Raw genomic sequence first — 26622 nt, 5'->3', positions numbered from 1 at the left:
GCCACCATTGAGTCTGGTTGGACCGCAGAAGCCGTCTTCACACAATGGAGAAGCTCCTCAAAAAGGACTGGCATTGTAACCTGGTTGAAAATGCCTTCCCTTTTCTTCTGCTTCCTCCCATCAGGGGGTTTTAAGCTAAGGGTGTGCAGATTGTCCCTTAACATGCATGGGATTTAGAAAATTGGTAAATTTGGAGAGGGAAAAATTACATTTTCAGAAATAAAATTACATGTTAAAATTAATGTCTAACCAAACTTTGTAATTTTTGAAGTTATCAGTGTGGTACCTTATGACTTTGTCCATGGAAATGTTTTGCGTCATAATACAGTTATAGCTGCATGTGTAAGCTTATTATTTCAGTTATTGTGATATGGCTAGATATATTTATTGTTTTTAGAAAGCACATTACTGTAACTGGGGTCCTTTAGGCTTTGCCACACTGTCAAGAGTCTGTGGGCCAAAAACTTAAGCTGAGGAATTTCCTACTTCCAGCTCCTACAGTTCAGTTAACCAGAGCCTGAGGCAGCCTGGCACACCAGGCGATCATGGTCCTGCTGATCCAGGATTGTATAATGCTGACATCACAGGTTAAGTAAATTCTCTGGTCATTGACTTTTGTGTACTAATTGCCATAAGCTCATCTCACAAATAAGAGAAAACAAAAAGCTTATGTGAATACTAAGGGAGAATAAAGTTACTTTCATAGATTATTGGCAGCATAATTTCCCCTTGTATTCAGGAAGTATATTTATGCTTCCAAAGTGAGTGCCATTAAATTTAATGCAAAAGTGAGTGTTTTCATCAACTTGATTTGCTTGCCCCATTTTGCATATACTCACATCCATCTGTGTCCTGAGTGGCTCACTGATTTTGTGCAAGCCTTTGTTTTAGATCAAGTTGAGCCCCTAAAGAAGTCTGTGGAAAATCCTGCTTCACGGGCACAAAATGCACACCCTCTTTGTGGTTGTGTAATGCTACTGTTAGCATTTGCTCTGTCATCTAGAAAACTTTTTGATGGACTCATTTGAGGATTTCTTATTTCTGATGAAAGAGCGAAAGGTTCTTTCTGGTAACAGTTTTTAAGAATTTTATTGTTGGTGACTAAGTTGAACTGCAATAAATTTGAAGGTATTACTGTTAACTTTTTAAGATACATTTTTAGTGTGTATGAATGGATATAGCATCCATCTTCCCTTCATGGTTCTCACATTGGTAATTATTTATAAAATGCAAAATAGTCCATATTTAGGTGTTCTTATCCAGGCCTTCCCTACCCCAAAAGTGAACATGTGAAAGTGACACAGGACTCGGCCAGTTTTTCAGTCTGTCAGAAAGCAAAGTGGGGGAGACTACATAGTGGCTCAGCTGGCTAATCCTTTGCCTGCAGTGCCAGCCTGCCAGTTCTGGTCATTAAATTTCTGAACCAGTGCTCTGCTTGTGGCCTGGGAAAGCAGCAGAAGATGGGTCAAATCACTGGCACCCTGTACCCACGTTCGAGACCCAGAAAGAAGCAGCTTTGGATCAGCTCCGCTCCAACCATTGTAGCCATTTGGGGAGGATGGAAAAGCTATCTCCTCTATGTAAAATCTTCCTTTCAAATAAAAAATTAAAAAAGCAAAACTAAGACACTAAAAAAATGCAGATTTTTTTTCTGCTATAATAATTTACTCTGGAAGAAAGGATGATCAGACAGGTTCTATGTGACTAAAGTATGCAGCTGATTTTTTTATTTTGGAAATATAAATAATCTTTGCACCTCTGACTGTAGAGGGCGCTAGGTCCAAAAAACCTATTAGCACTCAAGAATGGTGATTTGTCTCCCCTCCCTCACTTCCAGAGCATTTCCTATCTTGGGTTAGTCATACAACTGAGATGCGAAAATCCTGTATGCCTACAATATAGTCTTGAAAACAGCAATGTTACTAAAGCAAAAATGAGATCAAGTCACTTTAGTTCTGGAGCTACACATCAAGTGCACTCACTGATGGGGATAAGGAAGCAAATGAGAATGCCTAAAGCATAGCTGATGACTGGCTGTATCAAAGCTTTAAGAGAGTGGAACCAATTCTTCCACAAAAGAGCATTCTTACAAATTTTTTCTTTATATTGCTGTATCATTAACATGTGTCATATTTACTAGAAGCCTTGTCTTATAAATCAGAAGAAAGGAAAGGGGAAAAGAAGAGATTCTGGTAAGGCTTACCGTTTTAAACAGCTGGAAGAAGAGAAAGGCAAAAAAAAAAAAGGGAGGGTTCTAGGGGCTGTTGTAGCATGGCATAGCTACTCCACTTTTAATCCAGCTAACTGCTAACAGCCTGGGAAGGCAGGAGACAGTGGATGCCTGCCACACACTTGGGAGAACTGGATGAAGTTCCTAGCTTCAGCCAGCCCAGCACTGACTTTCAGCCACCTGGTGAACGAGCAGTGGGAGAAATATCTCTTCTCCTTAACTGCTTCAATAAGTTCTCTCAAGTCACCTTTCCTCAGCAGTTAATTCTAACTCAGTACTTCCTGGGTAGCACTTTAAAAATTCTAACAACTTGAATGTCTGCATTTTTTTTTTGTACTTAAGAGTTTGCAAAACAGGCTTTAAAAAGTAAGTATAAATTTCTAATTTTGAAAATTTTTGTTTTCAATTTAAATGCATATTATTTAACATATGCCAATATTATGTGTTTTGTAAGTCTACAGATGGATCACTCACTTTAAAAAGTTGAGAGTCCAAAGTGATAGAAAAAGACACACAAGAGAAAAACAGATCTTCATGCGCTGCTGATTCGCTGCCATTCACTGATTCATCCACAAATGGCTAAAAAATACTAGGCCCAATCCAAGAGTCAGGAACTCCATCCTGGTCTCCCGTGTGGGTAGCTGGATCCAAGGACTGGGGTAGTCTTCTGCTGCCTTCCCAGGCACATCAGCAGGAAACTGGTTTGGAAGTGGAGCACCCAGTCCCAGACCGTCACTCTGATGTGACATTAAACACAGAGATAAAGAGAAAGAGAAAAAAGATGTCTTCCACCTGCCTACATGGCCTCAAGGGCTGGAGCTGAGCTGATCAGAAGCCAGGAGCTGCTGGTTCTTCCACAGGGGTGCAAATCCCCCTCCTTGCACCCCAGGACTTGAGCCATCCTCTGCTGGTTTTCTACACCACAAGCAGAGAGCTGGATTGGAAGTGGGGAGCAGCTGGGACTAGAACTGGCACCCATATGAGATAGCAGCACTGGCAGGCCAAGTATTTTAGCCTGTAAAGCCTGCACTACCACCCACACTCCCAAACACTTAACTCTTAAATAGTACTAATAGTAGGGGGAGATAAATTTTAAAAATTTTTTAATTTATCCTCAGTAAAGAAAATAGAACCTACAATTGAGAGTTCCTGCACATTACTGAGGGAGTTTGCCACCACCAGCCCCCTTTCTGTGTGAAATCAGGTTTATTCGCTGATCAGGTTTCATAAGACAGTAAAGTGTCTTCCAACAATAGCCAAGAGTATTTGCTGCAGATTCAGATTATTGAACATGACTTTGGCTAGAATGGCAACAGAGGATTGAATAAGTGAATATATACATACATTGTGTACTTACAGTCACTTTTTAATTAGCTTGCTAATTTGTCCATTTGCAGATATGATCTCTACATCAGTTCAATGTACTACTGTAATCATCATTTCTAAAATAACTGCAAAAAAAGTAGGATGGACAATTGTAGGGGCCTCTTGTAGTGTATTGCACAAAAACCAAGGTAAATTGACTAGAATTGTGCACCTATAAATGCCTAGTAAAGTGGAAATTCTTGTGAAAATTTACTTTTATTGGGACATACTATTTTCTTAAGTGAGGTATAGTTGGAATTTCAAATTGAAAATTAAACTTTTTTTTAATGTATTTTCTTCACTGAAATAAGTTGGGTCTAGCCCAATGGTTCAATTGACTAATCCTCCATCTGCAAGTTGCTTATGCTGCAGAAAACTCCCCTTCACTCTTTCCTGCTGTCCTGCCTTATTTGGGAAAGGGCTGAGAGGTCAGGAAAATGCCCTCCGTGCTCCATGTCATTATGTATCCTTTAATGTGATCTTGTACACGAAGCCGAGTACACCTTTCTTGTTCACAGTATGATTGAGGGCAGCCACCTTTGTTGGACTTTTTTAAACTAAAAATTTATTTGTTTTTATTGGAAAATCAGATTTACAGGGAGGAGGAGAGACAGAGCAAAAGATCTTTCATCTGCTAGTTCACTCCCCAAGTGGCTGCAATGGCCAGAGCGGAGCCAATCCAAATCCAGGAACCAGGAGCTTCTTGTGGGTCTCCCATGTGGGTGCAGAGTCCCAAGGCTTTGGGCCATTCTTCAGTGCTTTCCCAGGCCACAAGCAGGAAGCTGAATGGGAAGTGGAGCAGCTGAGGCACAAATCGGCGCCCCTCTGGGATCCCGGCGCATGTAAGACAAGGACTTCAGCTACTAAGCCACCATGATGGGCCCTGACTTATTTATTGTTAAGATTTATGTATTTTACTTGTTTAATCAGTGTTAATAGAGAGATCTTCCATCTACCGGTTTACTCCCCAAATGGCTGCAGTGGCCAGGAGCTTAAGAGCTTCATTTGAGTCTCCCACCTGGGTGCAGGGGTCCAAAGACTTGAGAGAGGAAGAAAGAGGAGGGAGGGTTGGACAAGGCTGAAACTAAGGAGAATTGAACTCCAACTGTCCCAAAGCACTTGGGCCTATCTTCCACTGTTTTCTCAGGCTCAATAAACAGGGATCAGAAGTAGAGTAGCTTGAACTTGAACTAGCACCCATGTAAGATTCCCATTCACATGCCACAAGATGTACCTCAATATGATGGTTTGAAAACACCAGCCATGGGCCCAACGCCCAAGTCCTTACCTTGTACCTGCCGGGATCCCATATGCGCCATTTCTGATCCTGGCGGCTTCACTTCCTATCCAACTTCCTGCTTGTGGCCTGGGAAAGCAGTGGAGGACAGCCCAAGGGCTTGAGACCCGGCACCCACATGGGAGACCTGGAAGAGGCTCCTAGCTGCCCCGGCTTTGGATCGGCACAGCTGCGGCCATTGCTGCTGCTTGGGGAGAGAATCAAAGGACAGAAGATCTAACTGTCTCAACCCCTCATGTCTGTATATCTGACTTTCCAATTTAAAAAACAAGTTACTGCTAATCAGATCACGTACCTGTCACATACCACGCAGTGTGCTACAGGTGCTGGAAGAGTGTTTAAAAAAAAAGCCATGTCATTTGTGGAATCCCTTCGAGGAGCTTAAGACTGTCAGGATTCTTGGGTTCTACCTTTTTATTAATTGTTAGTTAAGAAACTATCCAGACCAGTTCTGTGGTGTAATGGATAAAAGTTGACACTTATGATGCTGATGTTCCATGGTCACTGATGATAGAGTCCCTGCTGCTTTACTTCACTCCAGCTCTCTGCCAATGAGCCTGTGAACAAAGTAAAAGATGGCCTAAGATGGGTCCCTGCACACATATGAGAGGCCCAGAAAAAATCCCCTGGCTTCTGGGTTTCTTTTTCTGCTGCTCTCTGTATAAATCTGTCTTGAGTCCATTTGGGGAGTGAACAGCCAATGACAGGTCTGCTTCCACCCCCTCCTTGATTCTTTCAATCATTCTGTCTTTCAGAAATGAAAGTTTTTGCACCAAAATTAACTTGCCTTTTAAGTTCCTTTTTTTTTTTCACAAACTCAGTCCCCTCACTCATTTTTAACTACTTGTTAAAATAGTGGCTAGCATTTTCCTGGAGTAGTTACACAGAGTTGGAAGTAGTTGCACAGAGAGTTGGAAGTTTAGGGGCAGCTTTTCAATATTTTTTTAGTTTCTCTATGTAGTTTGAGTAAAGAACTGTATTTCTTAATCATTAAGTATTTGGTTAGCCAAGTAGTTTTATTCTACTTTCATTCATGCTTTCTGTTTGATTTTTTTGTTTGTTATGTTTCTTCACTCCTTGGTTTCAAAGCAGAAGAGAAGGTGAGGCTTTTTAGTCCTTGAATCTTGGAACTTAATTTGAGGCAGGTGATTCTGCAAGCCATGGACTTGAATTAGGGCCAGCTACAAAGAGCAGGAGCTTAGCAACTTCAGCAGTGCCTTGAGCAAGTCCTTTTTGGGTTTGAATGTCTCCATGTGCTTGTGAAACCTCAAAGCAATTTACCTTTAGTAACATTTTTTTTCTTAAGATTGTTAACTTTTAGGGCAGGACAAGTGGCCTAGTGGCTTAAGTCCTTGCCTTGAACGTGCCAGAATCCCAGATGGGCGCCAGGTCTAATCCCGGGAGCTCCACTTCCCATCCAGCTCCCTGCTTGTGGCCTGGGAAAGCAGTCGAGGATATCCCAAAGCCTTGGGACTCTGCAGCTGGGTGGGAGACCCGGAAGAGGATCTAGGCTCCTGGTTTCGGATTGGCTGTTGTGGTCACTCGGGGAGTGAATCATTGGGTGGAAGATCTTCCTCTCTGTCTCTCCTTCTCTCTGTATATCTGACTTTGCAATAAAAATAATAAATCTTTAAAACATTATTAACTTTTAGATACTTTCTGTCTCTTTTTAAGTCACAATCTGGCCACTGTCGTTTTAGGAATTGACAGTGGCTTTGTTGTAAATGTTGATGGGGAAAGTAAACTCAGAGAACAGAATGAGTAGTGTCCGAGGGCTTTTGTAGCCCTTCTGTGCTGGAGTGGGGCCAGGGCATGGGCAGGAGAAAGCACAACTTGGAGTTTCCAGTTAACCCTAGTGCAATTCCTGAGAACTGCCAGGGAAAGGCAGACCAACAATCTAGAAAGGTATTCCCACCGCCGTTATTGCCAAGAAAAGTGAGGTGTTCTTGTTTTCTGCCATCCTTTACAGGGGAATGGAAGAAGGACGTTCTCACCGTCCTGTCAGCTATTTTGTTTAATCCCCCTATCGCTTTGAGGCCATAATAGCCAGGCTCATAGTTAGGCCACTGTGCACACTGTAAGGATTAAAATCTTTAGCATTTAGTCCCTTTTAGCCTCTGGACTTTAGCATACAAAGCATAAATGTGCTGTCCCTGTTTCAACAGGATTGTGCTTACTGTGTGAGAGAGCTTGGTCTTCTAATTTGCTTTTGGAATGAGTCTTTTTGTTTGATAGCAGAGATTTGCCAATTTAGAAGGAAATGATGCTCATGTGCTTAGATACTGGTATTCATAATATTGGGGGGGTTATATTCCATGAGAATTTTTACTTAGTGGAGACAACTTTGTCAGGGTAGCAGAATTGTATTGAATCTGTGTTTAGTTTCTTCTAATGTTTTTTTTTTTTTTTTTTTTTAATGATGTTGGGCACACTCATGTCTTTAAAGTTCCTGTTGAATCTGTTTTGCAGGCCTCTTAAGTTGTAAGTCTAGTGTTGGTACTATGGAATAAGGTATTATTAACTTGATGAGGCAAGTCTCAGTGACTAAAAATTGTAACTGCTTTAATTGGAATGACAAATCATAGCTGGCAGCTAAGCTCAAAGTTTAATCACGTCCAACACGTATTAGCTATTCCTGTCAGAGCTTGATGTGCTAAACAGCTCTGCAGCCTGTGTGTGGCTGTCATTCTGTGTATGTAAATATTCCTGAGGTGAATTAATCTTTTTAGTAGTTTTTTTGGAGGGGGCATTTAAATTTCTTCAAGTGTTCTGTTTTCAATGCCATAGGACAGAAATCCTTAATTTTTAAATTGGGTTGCATTTTTAAGGCACTTAACTGCATACTTGGATTCAGATGTAGCCTGAACTAAAAATAACATTTCATAAGAATTCTGGGATTTTTTTGTTTGTTTGTTTCTCTTTATCCAGAGCCCTCCCTCTCCCCCCTCCCCAACTAAAGGAAGGTGTAACTGTGACTCATCCTGTTTCTTACCGTGATTTACTGCCCTAAGCAATAAAAATCTAGATCCTCACAGGAAGGGAGTATTCCAGGGTACATGGTCCTAGACTGAGTACCATGGCAGACATCCAAAGAGCAGTTAGGTTACAAACATTTGTGGAGTTATGACTTTATTGCCTCTAAACTACAAACGCCTGCCTTCTCTGCTGTAAGTTAGAATGGATATTTAAAAATTCCAGTGGTTAGGGGCTAGCCCTGTGCTGTAATAGGCTAAGCCTCCTCCTGCATAGCCACAATCCCATATGGTGCCAGTCCATATCCCCGCTGCTCCACTTCCCATCCAGCTCCCTGCTTGTGGCCTGGGAAAGCAGTCGAGGATGACCCTGTACCCATGTGGGAGACCTGGAGGAAGGTCCTGGCTCCTGGCTTCAGGTCAGCTTCGGTCATTATGGCCACATGGGGAGTGAACCAGGGGATGGAAGATCTCTGTGTGTCTTTCTGCAACTCTGCCTTTCAAATAAACACAAAATAAATTTTTAAAAATCCCAATGCTCGGGCCCAGCACAATAACATAGTGGTTAAAGTCCTCGCCTTGCGCGCCTGGGATCCCATGTGGGCACTAGTTTTAATCCCAGCTGCTCCGTTTCCCATCCAGCTCCCTGCTTGTGGCCTGGGAAAGCAGTTGAGGACGGCCCAGAATCTTGGGACCCTGCACCCACGTGGGAGACCTGGAAGAAGCTCCAGGATCCTGGCTTCAGATTGGCTCAGCACCAGCCGTTGCGGCCACTTGGGGAGAGAATCATCGGATGGAAGATCTTGCTCTCTCTCTCCTTCTCTCTGTACATCTGCCTTTCCAATAAAAATTTAAAAAATCTTAAAAAAAATCCCAATGTTCTATTAACGCATTTATTTCATTTAAAATGAAGTGTGGTGTGTGTTTGTTTAAGGATTTATTTCCGTTAGAAAGACAGCCGTTCAGAGAGGAAATACAAAGGGTGGCTTTGAGCCATCCTCTATCTACCACCTTCCCAGGCCACAACCAGGAAGTTAGATGGGAAGTGAAACAGTCGGACACGAACTGGCACCCAGATGGAATCCCGAAGGATGCTAAGTGAGAATTTAGCCACTAGGCTGTCGCACTGGGCCCTGAAGTGTGGTTTTGTGGGATGGAAATCTGTTTGGCTTGATTGGCTTACAAGTGAGGCCTGGTCCACTTGTGGATTATTTCCAATGAATGGAAAACATGCATTCAGAAAGAATTAGAATTACAAAGGATGGAAAGCAGAAAGGGAGCAAGAGTAGCTAAATGCCAGCTACAGTCTCAGAATGGAAAGGACATGGGAAAAGCAATGTTTGAGACATACTTGGCAGCAGAATCGGTGAACGTTTTGTCAGCATGGTTTCTGCTAGTCATATAATATATTTTGTCGATAGTTGATTTTTAATGAGGTTTGTCTTTGTTTCTTATGAGGATTCATATTGTTTGTCAAATCTATAGTTTCCTTAGTCTGCAAAATTGCTTCTTCTCTGCTCTTCTAATAAGTGTTAGATCCTCCCATTCTTTTCCTTTTCCTCATTGCTTCAAAATGATGTTCTTGCCTGAATCCTGGCTAATTAGTTATCTTTGTTTTTAACTGACTGACATGTAGTTATACACATCTGGGATAGGATGTGATATTTTGAGTACACCAAATGGTCAAACACCAAATGGTCCCACCAGATCCTTTTGCTTTTGTGTTGTCTTTGTGACACTAAACACATTTCCCCTTTGCTGTTGTCCTTGAACTTGTTTTCTTTAGATCAGCTTTATTCAGTAAAATTCACCACGTTAAATGTATGGTTTGGTGGCTGATTACTGCTACAGTCATGATAATAAAGCATTCTCCTCATGCCCAAGACATTCTCGCATGTCCCTTGGCAGTCAGTCTCCTCTCCCGACCCTGGGTGGCTGATAGGCTGTTTCCCACTACCAGGACTTGGCCCTTTTGTAGAATTCAAATCTAACCATATAGAAAATGGTCTCCTGCCTGGTTTTTTCAGGTACCATAATGCTGTAACAATGCATCCATGCTGTATCCCACATCAATCATTTGTTCCATTTTATTGCTGGGTAATAGTCCCTTAGTGTACAGCTAGCTGTACTGCTCTGTTTTTCCATTCACTTACTGATGAACAATGAGTAGTTCTCTGTTTGGGGGCTGTTACGAATTACACTACTAGAAGATTAATCCTGTGAGTCTTTGTAAAGATGTATGTCTTCATTCTTCTAGGTAATAGTTAGACCTGCAACGACCAACTCTGTTAAACATGCATGACTTTAGAAGAAATTTAGAATTTCATTTTGCTTTTCTACCAGCTATGTTTAAGTTTGATTTGTTTCATGTACTCATGAACTTTTGCTACTATTGGTTTTAATTTTAGAGTGTATATACCAGTATCTACTACTTTTTCCAGTGTGCATCTTTTAAAAAGATTTATTTATTCATTTGTTTATTTAAAAGGCAGCACTCCTGTTGGCTACTTGTATCACACGCAGCGGCTTAGGGTTTTAAGCTGCAAAGCTGGCCCCTCTGTCTGCATTTAGTAGTTGACTAACAGTTTGGAGCATCTTTTCATTTATCAATGTATCTTTGAAATATCTTTGTATTTTGACCACTTTTAAATTGGATTGTCGGGCCCGGCGGCGTGGTCTAGCGGCTAAAGTCCTCGCCTTGAAAGCCCCGGGATCCCATATGGGCGCCGGTTCTAATCCCGGCAGCTCCACTTCCCATCCAGCTCCCTGCTTGTGGCCTGGGAAAGCAGTTGAGGACGGCCCAATGCATTGGGACACTGCACCCGCGTGGGAGACCCGGAGGGGGTTCCTGGTTCCCGGCTTCGGATCGGCGCGCATCGGCCGTTGCGGCTCACTTGGGGAGTGAAACATCGGATGGAAGATCTTCCTCTCTGTCTCTCCTCCTCTGTGTATATCTGGCTGTAATAAAAATGAATAAATCTTAAAAAAAAAAAATTGGATTGTCTATTTGCTATTGAGTTGTGGTTATGCCTTACGTCAGGTAAATATTTTATATAAATCTTGTTTTAGTAGTTGGTGCCTTATGTGCCTATCTTAAATACTAAGTCTTACTCCATGAGGATAGTCTATCTAGTTAGTCTTTTTTTTTTTTTCCAGATTTAATTGTCGCTTTCAGATAGCCACATTAGGGACCCTGGGATGACATTGAGTAGCCATTCTGCACCCCCTGGTACTGAAGCAGTTGGGACGCTGGGGTGGCTTCTCCCTTTATCTCCCGTCTTCCCCCAGATACAGGAAGAAGGAAGAAGGAAAATAGGGAGACAGTGGTTTCACCCACTTTTCCCTAGCCCTTGACCCTTCCTATGCTAATCAACTGTGTAAAACTCACCTGAAATAAAATATTTAAAAATTTTTTCAACTTGAAGTTGCTCGTTGCTGGCCAATAGGAATGTGGCTTGTTTTTGTTTCTTAATTTTGTATTCTGAGATCTACTTAAACTGTCATTAGTTATAGTCCCTTTGTTGCATGTCCCTTTGAGGTTTTGTTTATAGATTCCTATCATCTGTGAATAAAACCAGTTTCACTTCTTCCTTCCCAGTTTCTATGCCTGTAACTTTTCTTTCCTGCATGTACTAGCTAGCACTTCTGCAGCACTAAGAAAAACCATTGAGCACATCCTTGCTTTCAGGAAAGCGTTCAGTGTGGGGCTGTTTCTTCCTGTTCCCATAAAATTGTACATCCTAAGTTGTATTTGAAGTGTTGAGGAGGATTGGAAAAATTTAAGAATTGACTACTATCATTAAGACGCTATGCTTTGTTTTCGCGCAAAGCGCACGGTGGTAGTTAGGAGTGAGTTGCTGCTGATCCCTGAGGAAGCTTCATGTCCTAAATCAGGCTGGTTGTTAGTACTAGGTAACTTCAAGGTAAAGGGATTCTTTAAAATTCAAAACCTCTGTCTTTTGCCATCAATTGGTGAGTATCACAGGATTGACTAGCCGTTTGGGAGTTTGCTTTTCTTATAGTGGGGAGAACACCTTTGATTGAAACACTAAGATAAGAGGAAGCTTTTCTGAGATAATTTTCCAGCCCATTAAGTGAAAAAATCTTGTGCGTTCAGAATGAGCCTCTGTTTTGCAAGCTGCTACTTACCTAGTAAGTCAGGTACCTACCTCTGTTATCAGTAAGCCTTGAGTAAGAAAAGAAAATTACTGAGGAATTTGAGGAAAGGAGGAAAAACTTACAAATGCTTTATTAAAACCTGAAACATTCATAGGGCATGTATTCTGTGAACTTTGCAAGTAGGTAGGTCAAATGAATCCTTTTGTCTATAGCAATTTGAGGATTAACAGAATTAACTGCTAAAACAAGAAGTGTATTTGAGGTACAAAGATAACATTTATAGAAAAGACGTTATTTTAGTTATGATTGCTTAAATGGTGAAAGCTCTTTTCCTTTAAGCTAAAAAAATGATGAGCAATGCCATGACTCAGATTGTGCCTGAGAATGTCTTTGAGCAATGGTTCCTTTACTTGAGGGAAAAACAGCAGCCCTGTCTTCTCTTAGACAGTCATATGGTCTCACAGTCCAGAAGCAGAAGCCTTCTGGGACCGGATGCAGGATCCCCTGAGACCAGAACACGGAAGCACGTGGATACAGACGTGTGCCGCACACTTGGGGGGAGCAATCTAGCTGACTTCCAGTAATTCAGTTGAGTTCTGGTCCTAGCTAGCTGAGGTAGTAGAATCAGACCACACCGATGGGAATTGCAGTCACCAACAGTAGGTTGTCTCATGAACTTCTGACTGATCTCTCTTGCACTGAACTTTGCTAGAACTCAGTCAAACGCTTAGGTTTATTTATTCTGTTATTGTAAAGGACTTGGTGACAGGGAGCAACTGTCTAAAGAAGGGTAGAGTGTCCTGAGCTTGGGAGCCTCTCTGTTCACATGGAGTGGGGTATGCCAATGGATACAGTCGCCGACCAGGAAGCTCTTTTTGTTTGTTTTTGTTTGAGGGTTTATGTTGAAAATGGGAATAAGCTGAGTTCTTATAGAGCTTGGCCTCCACTCACCCTCTCCTAGAGGTTGGTGGGGGTACTGAAAGTTCCAAACTGTAAGCTTCAAATCACTGGTCTGTGTGGTGATTGCCACCAGGCAGATATTGACTGTCCCCCAGGTACCCCAGTAGCATGAACTTGGGGTGATGGAGAAGCTTGTGAGGGTGATGATAGGCCTTTGTATCTGTTAGGAAACTTCTAAGGTCTTGGGAAGACTCCAGAAGCTCTGTGCTAAGACCTGGGGACACATAACAATTGTGAGGTATCACTATACAAGAGAGTTTTGTAGAAGTGCTTCATTGTTGACATTACTGTTTTCCCCCCATTTCCTTCTTCTTTAGATATTTGGATTTGAACTGCAGATTGGAACCTATCCGCACTTGAAATGCCACCAGCGGTTGGAGGGCCTGTTGGTTACACCCCGCCAGATGGAGGCTGGGGGTGGGCCGTGGTTGTCGGAGCTTTCATTTCCATCGGCTTCTCTTATGCATTTGCCAAATCTATTACTGTCTTCTTCAAAGAGATCGAAGGGATCTTCCATGCCAGCACCAGTGAGGTGTCTTGGATATCCTCCATCATGCTGGCAGTCATGTATGGGGGTGGTAAGTACCCACCTTGGCCTGCTCCTGATTTTCATAAGGCAGTCAGAGCCCCTGCAGATACCGGTCTGTTTATTTGATGTGTTATTCAGTGAAATGTCCTGAAATGTTATTTCTTGAAGTCTTGTTGCTCCAACTTCTTGTTTTTATTATTGTTATTATTAAAGATTTATTTATTGGAAAGGTAAATTGAGAGAAAAGGAGAAATAACTACAACAGCCAATCCAAGAGTCAGGAGCTTCTTCCAGGTCCCCCACCTGGTATAGGGTCCCAAGGCTTTGAGCCATTTTCTGCTTCTTTCCCAGACCACAAGCAGGGAATTGGATCAGAAGTGGAGCAACCGGGACACGAACTGATGCCCGTTTTTAAAACTCAAAAGGAACTGGTTTTGCTTGTTATCCTGGGCTAGACTTTTGCAATGTAAACAAATAAAAATTAGGGTTGGAAGAATTAAAATTAATTGGGCTAACTTGGCATGAAATAATTTAAGATCTCTAGGTAAAATATTTTTATGGTGTTAGAATTGAACTGAATTGAGCCTCTTCCTTGCTCCTTAATGTCATGAGTCCTAAAAACATTTAAATCTTGTAATTCCTTTCCTTAATGTTGTCTTTGGCATGTTACGAAGAAAATGTAGAGAGTAAATTGCTTACTTATCATTTAAAGCACCGTTTATGGGGCTGGCACAGCAGGTGGTTATTTGGGCTCTTGCCATCCTTATGGGAGACCAGGGTGGAATTCCTGGCTCTTGATTTCAGCCTGGCCCAGCCCTATTACAGGTGTGAACCAGCAACTGGACGATCTGTATACCTCCCTCTCCTCCCTGGCCATTCAAATAAATAAATCTTTGAAAGTAATGTTTATTTTACCTTGGAGCACCAAACCACAGTTTAATAGCCAAATGTCAGAACTACCATGTACTTATTCATGAGGAATTCTAAAGTCAAGTGTATTTATTTCTGAGATTGATAGTGTCCTTTAAAAAAGTAAAAGGTGTCATGTTGCTGATCTAACCAAGATTTTACTTCTACAATCTTAGGTTTGGTGGCAATTTAATATTCCCACAGGTAGCTCTTTTTTTTTTTTTTTTTTTTTTTTGGTATGTTTTAATATTTGAAACAGAGGAGGGACTGAGAGAGATACAGAGAGAATTTCCATCCTCTGGCTCTCACCAGATGCCCACAGCAACCAGGCTAAGACCAGCCGGGAACAGGAGCCAGGGCCCTCCATCTTGTTCTCCTCCATGGGTGGCAGGGGCCCAAATACTTAAGTTATTTGCTGCCTTCCACAGGGCTTTAGTGGGAAGCAGTATTGTTTTGTTTGTCGGGGGAGTCTGTATTGGCAGCACATAATAGGATTCCACTGTGTGAATCCAGTGTCTGGAGCAGCAGCTAGTGTGGTATAGTTTCCTCTGCTTGCAGATCTTTATTAGCCGCATAAGGATTCTGCATTTCAGCAGTAAGTGAATCAACCTTAGATTGCCAGTACATGAGCCTGATGAATATATTCAGTGCCAGGCTACCTGTCACAAATGACGGCGAACGCTGATCCTGACCCCTCCCTTTGAGAAGTTTATAATTCTTTTGAGACAATAATAATAGAAGCTCCCACAACAGCAAAACATAGTTGAAAGCATAATTTAATTATCCTGCTTCTGAGACTAATCAGTTTGCAGTCTTTTGAACGCCAGTCTGCCAGGGTCTCTAATCAGATTTTGATAGTGGCATAAAGAAGTGGCTGAAAATGTTATTCAGAAGTAATGCAGGTGCTCAGCGTTTCCTTAGGCTGACTACAAACCAAAGGGTCATTACCAGCTGCTGAAGAGCTGAAAGCAGTTTGCATTTTTTGCATCAGAAGTAAGTGATGACAGTTGTGCTAATTGCACCTGACACTTGCTTTGGGGAAACAGTTTCTTCTTTGTCCTCACCCAGTTAGGGAAATAACTAGCACATTTCTCTGAGTTCATCCATCATATGCCTGTACTCCTCTATTTTTATTAATAGCTAATTAGCGCTGTCGTCCCTGAAATAACTAAAAGGCAAACTGCTACCATGAACCATGAAAAATTTTTACTAAATGAGTTTTGTTTTTATTTTAATAAATACCTTAAGAGTCTTCATTACTTTTCCAACTATTGTAGTGTTTTTATTTTTAAAACTTTTAAAATCTGCATTCACAATATCAGTGTTTTTAAAGATTTATTTATTTGCTTAAAAAGCAAAACATCAGAGAGATGGAGACAGAGCAATATCTTTCATCTGCTGGTTCACTCCCCAAATGGTCCCAGCTGCTGGGATGGACCACGGTAAAGCCAGGAGCCCAAACCTTCTTTGGAGTCTCCTGCATAGGTACAATAGCCAGAGCTGGGGCTCTCTGAAGTCAGGAGCTAGGAGCCTCCCACATGCGTGCCAGGGGCCTGAGGCCTTGGGCTGTCTTTTGCTGCTTTCCCAGGCACTTTAGGGAGCTGGATCAAAAGTGAGATAGCCAGGACTCAAACTATAGTCCATATGGGATGCTGGCATTGCTGCAGGTTGCTTATCAACTATGCCACAACACCAGATGGTTCACTTCTGCTGCTGCTGCTGCTTTTTTTTTTTTTTTTTTTTGTTAAGATTTATTTATTTTGATTGGAAAGTCAGATATACAGAGAAGGGGAGAGACAGAGAGGAAGATCTGACCGCAACGGCTGGAGCTAAGCCAATCCAAAGCCAGGAACCTGGAGCTTCCTCCAGGTCTCCCACACATGGGTGCAGGGTCCCAAAGTTCTGAGCTGTCCTCGACTGCTTTCCCAGGCCACAATCAGAGCTGGATGGGAAGCAGGGCTGCTGGGATTAGAACCAGCGCCCATATGGGATCCTAGGGCGCATTCAAGACTAGGACTTCAATCACTACACTGTCATGCCGGGCCTACTGCTTCAGTTCTGATCCACCTCTTTGTTAGTATGCACAGGAAGGCAGAGTGGCATTTGGCTCAAGTACTTGGGCCTCTGCCACCCACATGGGATCCCCTGCATGGTGCTCCGGGCTCCTGGCTTGGCCTGGTCTAGCCCCAGTCATTGTGACCATTTGGGACATGAACCAGCACATGGAAGAAATCTCTCCTTCTCCTTCGTTGTGTCACTCTGCCTTTCAAATAAATACAACAAATCTTTAAAAACAAAAAGAAGGTATGTGTATTTTTGAGAGAACTACTTTGCCTGCTTTATTTTCCCCTTTTAGGAAACATTTAGGAATAAACACATTTTGAGGTCAACCCTTGGCTTGGAATTTCAAATACTGCATATTTTAACATGTACTTCATAAACTATGACAGTCTGTAATTCTGACTGTGAAGTCACATGATTAATTTATATGGAAATATTTTACAAATACTCAGTATCATCTTACATAAAATATAAAATAAAAGAACAAATTGCTGTATTTGAAAGACAGAATTTATAAGACAATCTTCCATCCTTTGGCTTGTCCTCCAAATTGTCAAGGCTGTCTGGGTCAGAGTCAGGAGTTCCATCCAGATTCTCCCATGTGGTTTCAGGGTCCCAAGCACTTGAGCCATCCTCTGCTGCTTTTTCTAGGCGTGTTAGCAAGGAGCTTAACTGAAAGTGAAGCTGCCAGGACTTGAACTAGTACTCTAAAGGAATGCCTGTACCACAGACAGTGGCTTAATCCAGTGCACCACGATGCAGGACCCAAATTCAAATCCTTTCCTGTTCTCATGAAGTAGCTATGTTACTCCATAAGGCTATTCTAGCCAAGCCTCTTAGACCAGGTACTTTATCAACAGTAAAAGTGTGTTGCTTCTTGTAAAGGCAGGGAAGCTTCATTATCTCTGGTCAGGGCTGGTTCCTCATACGTGGTGCCTTCTAGCCACTTCCTCATGTGGTGCGGAAGATGGCTCCCTGCAGCACACTAATCCATACTGGAGGGCTCCGCCCTGCGTGACCTCCTAAGGACCCTGCCTCTTCATAACATTACTTTGGGGTTAAGTCAATACATGAACTTTGGAGAAATACCATATTCAGACCATAGAAATGATGTAGAAAGTAGTAATAGAATTACTTTATGAAAATTGTAGGGTTCAGCCTTTAGTTTTTCTTTGCAACTTTTAAAAATTCTTTTGAAAGACAGACAGATGGAACTCCCCATTTGCTGATTTACTCCCCAAATATCCACAGCAACCTGGGCATAGCCAAGCCAAAGAGAGGAGCAGAGACCTCAAGCCATGTCTCCTATACGGATGGGCAGGACCCAGGTAGTTGAGCCATCACCTACCTGCTGCCCAGCAGAATACACATTAGCAGGAAGCTGGATTCTGGGTGTACACATCCTAAAAAATGTCTTTTTTTTTTTTTAAAGATTTATGGATTTTTATTGCAAAGTCAGATATACAGAGAGGAGAGAGAGGAAGATCTTTTGTCCGATGGTTCACTCCCCAAGTGACCGCAGTGGCCGTTGTTGCGCCAGTCTGGAGCCAGGAACATCCTCCAGGTCTCCCACGTGGGTGCAGGATCCTAAGGCCTTGGGCTGTCCTCAACTGCCTACCCAGGCCACACGCAGGGAGCTGGATGGGAAGTGGAGCTGCCAGGATTAGAACCGGCACCCGTATGGGATCCTGGTGCGTGCAAGGCGAGGACTTCAACTACTACGCTATCACACCGGGCCCCCCTTTTAAGATATTAGAGAGAGAAGGAAAGAGAGAATGATCTTCCCATCTGCTGATTCACTCCCCAAGGACCACAATGACCAGAAGCTTAGCTGAGCCAGAGCCAGGAGCCTCTTCCAGGTCTCCCACGCAGGTGCAGGTGCCCAAAACTTTGGGCCATGCTCCACTGCTTTCCCTGGCCACAAGCAGGGAGCAGGATGGAAAGTGAAGCAACCAAGTCACAAAACTGCACCCATATGGGATCCCTACAAAACTGCATGCTGAAACAAGCAAGGGCCATTCCAAAAGATGATCTAAACAACTCCTAGCCATGCCAGTCTTAAGATTTTTCATGGACATTATCTTATATTAGAGCAGACATGTGGTATCTGACCTTTTGGAATTGGCTCATTTCACTTGACATAATTGTCTGCAGTTCAGCCCATTTGGCTGCAAACAATTGTATTTCATTCTTTTAGCTGAGTAGAACTCCATAGACTAGATGAACCACAGTTTCTTTATGTAGTCTTCCATTTTAAAAGTTGGGTTATACCAAGCATTGTTGGTTATATACCAACTTTTATAAAATACTCTTGGATTAGCCTTTAGGAGTTATAAATTTGCAAAAGCCATTTTACAGATTGTACTTATTTGTATTCATTGAGTAAAGAGGCCATTGATTTCTGTATTTAAAAACAGATCTATGATATACTTTAAAATCTTTTCCTGTTTCTTAAAATGCTTCACTTTGTTTTTCTTTCACGTTCAAGAAAAACTAATATTTTCTTATGCGTTTATTGAGCCGAGGAATTTGACCTGGTTTTCCTGAGTAATATTTCATTTCCTGTACACTCAAGTTTTAAGACCCAAAGTAACATGGATGGTTATCCAACTTCGCCTTCTAAATTAAAATAGAGCAGACTTTCTAAATATGTGTTGATCCTATCCCAGATAAACCAAGAACACTCTGAAGAGCCACTACTTTGTAAGCTGTAGCCTGTCTTGCCTTAGAAAAAAGAAAGACTTGTAACAGGAAAGGGTTTTTTATATTTTGGTATGATTCTATTCAGTATATTCAGTATTTCCAGATGTGGAGCATGCCTAGTTAATGGTTGTTTTTCACTTTGTATTTAGTAACTTTGTTTTCTAGTACATATACTTATGACTCTGAAAAAATATAGAAAGCAATCATCCTATAATTGTTTTCTTGTTTTGTTTGCTTGTTTACGGGATATATCACTTGTTGTCATTCATGAATCATCCTCTGGTTTCCTTGTTGTGTGCTAGGTCCTATCAGCAGCATCCTGGTGAATAAATACGGCAGCCGCCCCGTCATGATCCTCGGTGGTTGCCTCTCCGGCGCTGGGTTGATCGCAGCCTCCTTCTGTAACACAGTCCAGGAACTTTACTTCTGTATTGGTGTCGTTGGAGGTGAGCTGCTGCCAATGATGGTTTTCAAGCACCGATTCATTGTTTGTTACTGGGTGTTCACCTTTCTGATCTTTTGGGGTGACATTTTTTACTTTTAGATATGACTGTTTTGTTCATCTGATATAAACTAATGAACTAGAGAAACTTTTTTTCAAGTTTTTTTAAAACTTTTTTTTCCATTGGAAAGACAGATTAACAGAGGAGAGACAGAAAAATATCTTCCCCTTCCCTGGTTCACTCACCAAGTGGCTGCATTGGGCAGAGTTGAACCAGTCTGAAGCCAGGAGCTTCTTTGGGTCTTCCATGCAGGTGCAGGGTCTCAAGGCTTTGGGCCATTCTATACTGCTTTCCCAGGCCACATCAGGGAGCTAGATGGAAAAACAGAGCAGCTGGGACATGTACAAACACCCATATGGGATGCTGACACTTTGCAAGGGAAGGATTAGTCAGTTAAGCCATCACACCAGCCCTGAAAAACAAACTTTTAGAAGAAATTGCTGTCATATAGTATGTGTTCATTTGTTGAAAACATGAATGAATTGGAAGATCATTTCATCTCCGGTCCTAAATGCATGTGGCCGTGCAGTGCCAGAGTGGTGATTGGTAATTTTCCCTTGTTATTCCTTGCTCCAAAGCCCAGGCCATCATCCGCACTGTCTTCCCAGGTACATTCACAGGGAACAGGGTCCAAAGCCGAGAAGCTGACCTTTGACCCCACCTCTCTGATACAGGATGCCAACCTCACAGGTGACGTCGTAGCACAGTATGCCACAACACAGGCCTCCTATGGCTCTTTATACAGAATATAATATGAATGGCAGCCATCTGACTGTTTCGAGGTGGTACCGTTAACCCATCTCCCATGGTCTCCCTTCCCTCCAGTAAATGTTTTTCATTTCTTTCTTTCTTTCTTTCTTTCTTTGCAAATGCTTTTTGGGCTACTTTTGTTGATTCCATTTTTAAAAAATTGGTGTAGGAATCATGTATAACAGCTTCACAGTAGTTCATTATTCCTTTGCATAACAAGTGGGGTTTTCTGTTAAATCTAGAGTTTTTAATTGTAATAAATTCACCATGTTCAATGTTTTGAGTGTGCAGCTCAGTAGCATTAAGCACACTTGCAGTGTCGTACAACTGTTATCACCACCCTTCTCCAGAATCCTTTCATCTTATGGAAGAAACTCCCTCACCCACTAGACAGTAACTTCCTGTTCCTCCCTCCCACACCCAGCTCCTGGCAGCCACCATTCTCCATCTTGTGTCAGTGAATTTGTGACAAATGTCGCAGATACCTCAGGTCATGGGATCATGCAGTGTTCAGGTTTCCCAGAGCACAATGTCCTCAGGGGAACCGACTGTCCCAGCCCCCTCCTGGTTAGGGCTGAGTGGTGTTCTGTTGTGGATGGATCCCGTTTTGCTTCTGCGTTCTTCTGTTGACAAACCCATGGGTTACTCAAAGCTTCTGGGTATTGTGAACAGTGCTGCTATGAACTAATGCCTGTTTTTCCATTCATTGTTTGCTGTTGAATTTTATTGGAAATGTGTATTTTTAAATTCAGTGTTTTCTACTTTTCCTTAAGCAGCTAAAATTTTTCAGATATTCAAAACCCTCCTGTGTGACTTCTGTCCTGTTTTTGTTCTTAAAGTCCTTCTTCAGTCTAAGATTGTGAAAATACTCTTCTTTTTAGTATATATCTTTTTGTTGTTTTTCTACATTGAACAACTCTAGGAGGAAGAAAACATAACCGTTTGCTCTCTTAAGGTTCATCATTGATACACTTCCTCTTAAGTCACACAAAGTGCTTACTGAGCCACAACCATATGTATATCAAGAACTATTTTAGATGTTGTGGAGACACAGATCACACAGTCCTGCTCTGAGCAGGAGGCACCAACACCGCAACTCACCAGTGTATGTCAGAAAAATAACAGATGGTGCTGACAGCTACACTGAGGGAGCCTTCACATGGAGTGTCCTCATAGCGAAGGGCAGGGTCCATCGGATGACCCAAGACACACAGGCAGCTTTGCGAAAGTCTTCAGGAACTTGCAGCTCTTGACAGCAGCACTCAGTGAGGTCAGAGAGGTCAGGGCTCTGCTAAAGGCTGCAGCTAGGAAGCCATGCCAGCTCTGAGGTAGTGGAGTGACCTTAGTGGAAGGTGAAGGTCGGGGGGACACTGAGAGGTTCTTTGAATATTCACTTCTACTAGCACTATTTATTGAATAGTTTGTAATTTATTCCTTAATTTTAAGATGTTACCTTTATCTGACAGTCAGTATTTACCTATATACTTCAGGTCTGTTCCTGGGCTGGACCTGGGCTTTGTCCATTTTCACAGATAGTTACCTATTCACTGAGGCAGGACCCTGCTCCTCGGACAGTGCATGGCTTTCTCAAAGCCATTGAGATATTTGTTATGGTTAGTCCCTCTCCTAGACCACTCCAAACCTTCTGAATTAGTTCTTCAAGTATGATGTCTTAGAATCACTTGTCTGAAGAGACAGGCGATGTAAATACATATCTTATCAGAGGAAGAGAGTGGGCCAGCGGGCACCATCATACACAGCTTGCCTGAAACTGGGTGTAATGGTTAATTCTCTGACCTCTCAGAAAGTTGTACAAGTTGGCCCCTGTAAATCATACATTTTTCGTTTTGGGTGCTGTTGCTAAAGTGATCATCTTGTGTTACCTTTTCTGTAGTGCTATCTCTGCTACTTGACAGGCAAGCCATCCACCAAGTGATCTTGTTTAGTTGTAATAACCCTTCATCCGATGGTGGTCATTTTGACAAAAGACATGTTGACCTTCAACTACTAGACACAGCAGTGATAACAGGACATCTGTTGAGTGCTCCCCTCCATGCGAGGCTCTATTCTGCGTGCTTCACTGATCTTCATTACCACAGTGCCACATGCCTGCATTGCATGCTAGGAGACAGTAACAAAAGGGTTTACATGACTGATTTTACACAGCCATACACCGCAATGATGAGATTTGAAGCTTTGTAGTTGTTTTAGAACCCACACTTTACAACCACTGTACAACATGCTTGTCAGCAATGAGGATTTTGTCTCTTTTTATGCCCTTTATTTTACTCTTGTTGCTGGTTAAATGATTGCTCAAATGTTTCTGGTGTTCACAGTGTGTGGTTTTTCTTCCTCTGCCTTCTCCAGGTCTCGGGCTTGCCTTCAACCTGAATCCTGCATTGACCATGATTGGCAAGTATTTCTACAAGAAGCGACCGTTGGCCAATGGACTGGCCATGGCAGGCAGTCCTGTGTTTCTCTCTACCCTGGCCCCCCTCAATCAGGCTTTCTTTGATATCTTTGGCTGGAGAGGAAGCTTCCTCATTCTAGGGGGGTGCCTCCTAAACTGCTGTGTAGCTGGATCCCTGATGCGACCCATAGGGCCCAAGCCAACCAAGCCTGGGAAAGTGAAGTCGAAAGAATCCCTTCAGGAAGCTGGAAAGTCTGATGCACAGAAGGGTGCAGGCGATGCAAATACAGATCTTATCAGAGGGAACCGCAAGGAGAAGTCGTCAGTGTTTCAGACCATCAATAAGTTCCTGGACTTGTCCTTGTTCACCCACAGAGGCTTTTTACTGTACCTCTCTGGAAATGTGCTCATGTTTTTTGGACTCTTTACACCCTTGGTCTTTCTTAGTAATTATGGCAAGAGCCAGCATTATTCTAACGAGAAGTCTGCCTTCCTTCTTTCCATCCTGGCTTTTGTTGACATGGTAGCCAGACCTTCCATGGGACTGGTGGCCAACACAAAGTGGATAAGGCCTCGGGTTCAGTATTTTTTCGCCGCTTCTATCATTGCAAATGGTGTGTGTCATTTGCTCGCACCTTTGTCCAGCAGCTACGTCGGGTTCTGTATCTACGCCGGATTCTTTGGATTCGCCTTTGGGTGGCTCAGCTCCGTGTTGTTTGAGACCCTGATGGACCTCGTTGGACCCCAGAGGTTCTCAAGCGCTGTGGGCTTGGTGACCATTGTGGAGTGCTGTCCTGTCCTCCTGGGCCCACCTCTTCTAGGTATGGTATATTCCCCTGCCTCTTCCCTACCTCTGGGTTCAGGTGGTCATGAAACACGATTGGGGGCATGATAGCGATGAAAGCTGTGGCAAAGCTTTCTCACTTTTGTACCCTTGGTGCTGGTTCTGTAAATGCCCAGCTACTTAGAGATTTAATTACATTTTATTTTCTTCTATCACTGACTTATTTTTACAAACTATGCCATGATAAAACATGACAAAAATTGTTCATGTAGAACATTTACCTTTAACATGTTATAAGTTAATCAAGTGAGACTTGAATTAAACCATTAAAGGTGAAAGGGAGATGGTATATTGTCACAGATGTCACTGTTTTTAGAAATTTTGTTTTTAGAAATTTTTGTTTTATAATCTGTCCGTTTTACTCCATCACAGTTCTACCTTTATCCAAAGCTCCTATCACCTATGTGGGCTGCTGTGAACAATAGCTTCCTAATTAGTCCGCCTGTGTGCCACTCGTGCTGTTCTTTAATCTCCTAGAACTTTCCAGCTGTTTCCCACTGCAGTGTGGCTTCTGAGGCACTACATGCTGTGGCCCGCCCAGGTCTCCAGGCCCCATTTCCCCTCTCCCTGCACGACTTTGGCTGTTGGCTCCCTGCCTGTGGCCCATCTTCCTTCCCCTCTCACAGGCCGTACTTTGTCCTGCTACTACACTTTCACTCTTGCTGCTCTGCCTGGATCCTTGGACCATCGCCTGCTGCCCCTCAGGTGCAGTAGCAGGTGCCTGGATTGGAAGTGCAGTAGCTGGACCTTGCACATCCATATGAGATGAAGTGCAGGCATTGTAAGCTGTAGTTTAACCCAATGCATCACAATACTGGCCCCTTAATTATTCCTTTTATACATGTTTGTCATTGGTGGGCCCTTTGAGAACTTCCTTGATGTCTTTCTGAGTGGATCCTAAAGCTGTGTTTGCTCAGATACCCTGGTTGACTCTTGCCTGCATAACTTTGTTTTATTTTCATCTGTAGGTCGTCTCAATGACATTTATGGAGACTACAAATACACATACTGGGCGTGTGGCGTAATCCTAATTTTCGCAGGCATCTTTCTCTTCATTGGCATGGGCATTAATTACCGACTTGTAGCAAAAGAACAGAAAGCTGAGGAGAAGCAACAAAAGGAAAGCAAAGAGGAGGAGACCAGCGCGGATATTGATGAGAAGCCCAGGGAAGCCCTCAACACAGCCGAATCCCCAGAGCAGAAGAGCACAGACGCCGACCCCAAGGAGGCTGAGAGCCCCGTCTGAGCCCGGAGCCGTAGGGTGGGAAGCAGCCCACAGCCCGAGGTGTTTGGAATTACTCTACTGGCCTGCAGTCTCCCTGCAGTCTCCAGTGGTGCTCAGAGCAGATGGTGGGCTTTGGTGTGGAAATTATACCAGGTGTTTGATGGGATTCTTGTTCTCACTCCTTACCACTAGCCTGAGTGGAAAATTGTCATATTCTTTGGGAGGGAGTGGTGGACAAAGGATGAGGGAAGGAAGTAGATTTTGTTTTGTTTTTAATCTTACTTAGCTTTTAATGTTCTCATGAAGATTATGATACGTGCCTTAAGTTTTAGTCTTTAGAACTCTTTAGAGAGCCTTAACTTTTTAAAGCCTTCTGCTGAATTCATCTACTTTATGTGTCACATGGACAGGAAAAAGAGCAACTACCTTGTCTGAGGCCAGTCTAGAATTGGAAATTGATCTTGCCGCACGCTTGTTTGTAATGTACCCTCAGACAATGGCGTGGTCACGGGAACACAGAAAAATACTAGCTCAGAGTCGGAAGTTTTATATAAAATGCTGACTTAAATATTTTTCTAGCATCAGTAATTGCCTGGCACATGTGCCTGCTAGCTGTCTTTAGGAAACTTTGAGCAGATCCTTGTCTAGGCCTCCTGGGTGCCGTTCTCCGGATGCATTCTGGAAGCCACAGTGCTGAGTTTTACTGTCTCTAAATCCCCATACCTCTTGCTCCCTGTTCAGAGACACATTTTGAGTGGTTTTCGACCCTTGCCCCTTCTGAAATCACTTGATTTGATTTTTTAATACCTGCAAAAGTTAGTATTCAAATCTACAAAACTATAAGGTTGTGCCTCCATAGTAAATACAACACAATTAAATGTAGGCAGATATCTGCAACATAAGCTGAATTTGTTTTTGTTTTTCCAAACCCTCAGTTAAACTGTGAGACTATTAGTATTTTTCCTTTTTCCTGGAATATTTCATTTATACCTGCTTCTAGTATAGAGAGCTGTGTGTGAGATTTATAGCCTCTGTGTGTGTGGTGGGTTTTGGGAATTTTTTTAACCCCTCCCAATTGAAGACGGCCTAGAAAAATCTGCCCCAGGCCAGCCAATAACAGTAAGATTGGAAGGGCAGTTGCTAACTGTGCTTTAGGTTAGATCATTAATTCCTTTTCTTTTTTTTCTGAGAAGGCCTTAAAGAAAATTATGTTACTTAGAATTATTGAACATATTCATACTCTCCACTCAAATCACCCTTTTCACAAAACTGATTAGAGAAATGGGTTCAGTATGAGGATACGAGGGAGGGTAGGCCAGAATGAAAAACTGTAAATATTTTTTTTAGCATATCTTTTAAATTGAGGCAGAAAGATATATTCAATAAATTATATTCAATGCATTAAAATACCACTGTAATTGAGAGTGAAAGTATATACAAAACCTTGTGTAAGAGGCTGACTTTTCCAAATAAACTTTTTTTTAGAAAATATTTCTTCCTCCAAATGTTTATTTTCTTGAGGACAAATATTGTTGTATCTTTGTTTACAGTATCAAGTTTCAGTTTGGCCTTTGCTAATCTTAAATCCCCCAGTTTATGTGCCTTGAAGTTTGTATATTTGGTTTCCACCTCTTGAAGGGGGAACCTCAAGCAATTGAAAACTCCCCTTGGGGTGGCTGAGTGTAGGGGGGAGCCTGCTAAAGAGAATTAACAACGGAGGCCCCAGTTCTGTAGCCTTTGTGTAT

General features: G+C 42.4%; 1 protein-coding gene across 2 annotated transcripts in view; it reads left to right on the top strand.

Moving 5' to 3' along the window:
• The window catches only part of SLC16A1 (solute carrier family 16 member 1), a 30952-nt gene extending 4592 nt beyond the window's left edge, over positions 1–26360 (top strand). For both annotated transcript variants that reach the window (XM_004581912.2, XM_058660064.1), the window contains exons 2-5: positions 13261–13521; positions 19448–19591; positions 22766–23629; positions 24621–26360. In XM_004581912.2, coding sequence (XP_004581969.1) covers positions 13305–13521; positions 19448–19591; positions 22766–23629; positions 24621–24898 — 1503 coding nt within the window. In that variant the 5' untranslated portion in view covers positions 13261–13304 and the 3' untranslated portion in view covers positions 24899–26360. The remainder of the gene's footprint in view (positions 1–13260; positions 13522–19447; positions 19592–22765; positions 23630–24620) is intronic.
• The last annotated feature ends 262 nt before the right edge of the window (positions 26361–26622 follow it).

This window comes from Ochotona princeps, chromosome 2 (assembly GCF_030435755.1).
Source record: "Ochotona princeps isolate mOchPri1 chromosome 2, mOchPri1.hap1, whole genome shotgun sequence".
NCBI classification, from domain to species: Eukaryota; Metazoa; Chordata; class Mammalia; order Lagomorpha; family Ochotonidae; genus Ochotona; species Ochotona princeps.
The sequence above is the reverse complement of the archived record's forward strand: the minus strand, read 5'-3'. Positions and strand labels throughout refer to the sequence as shown.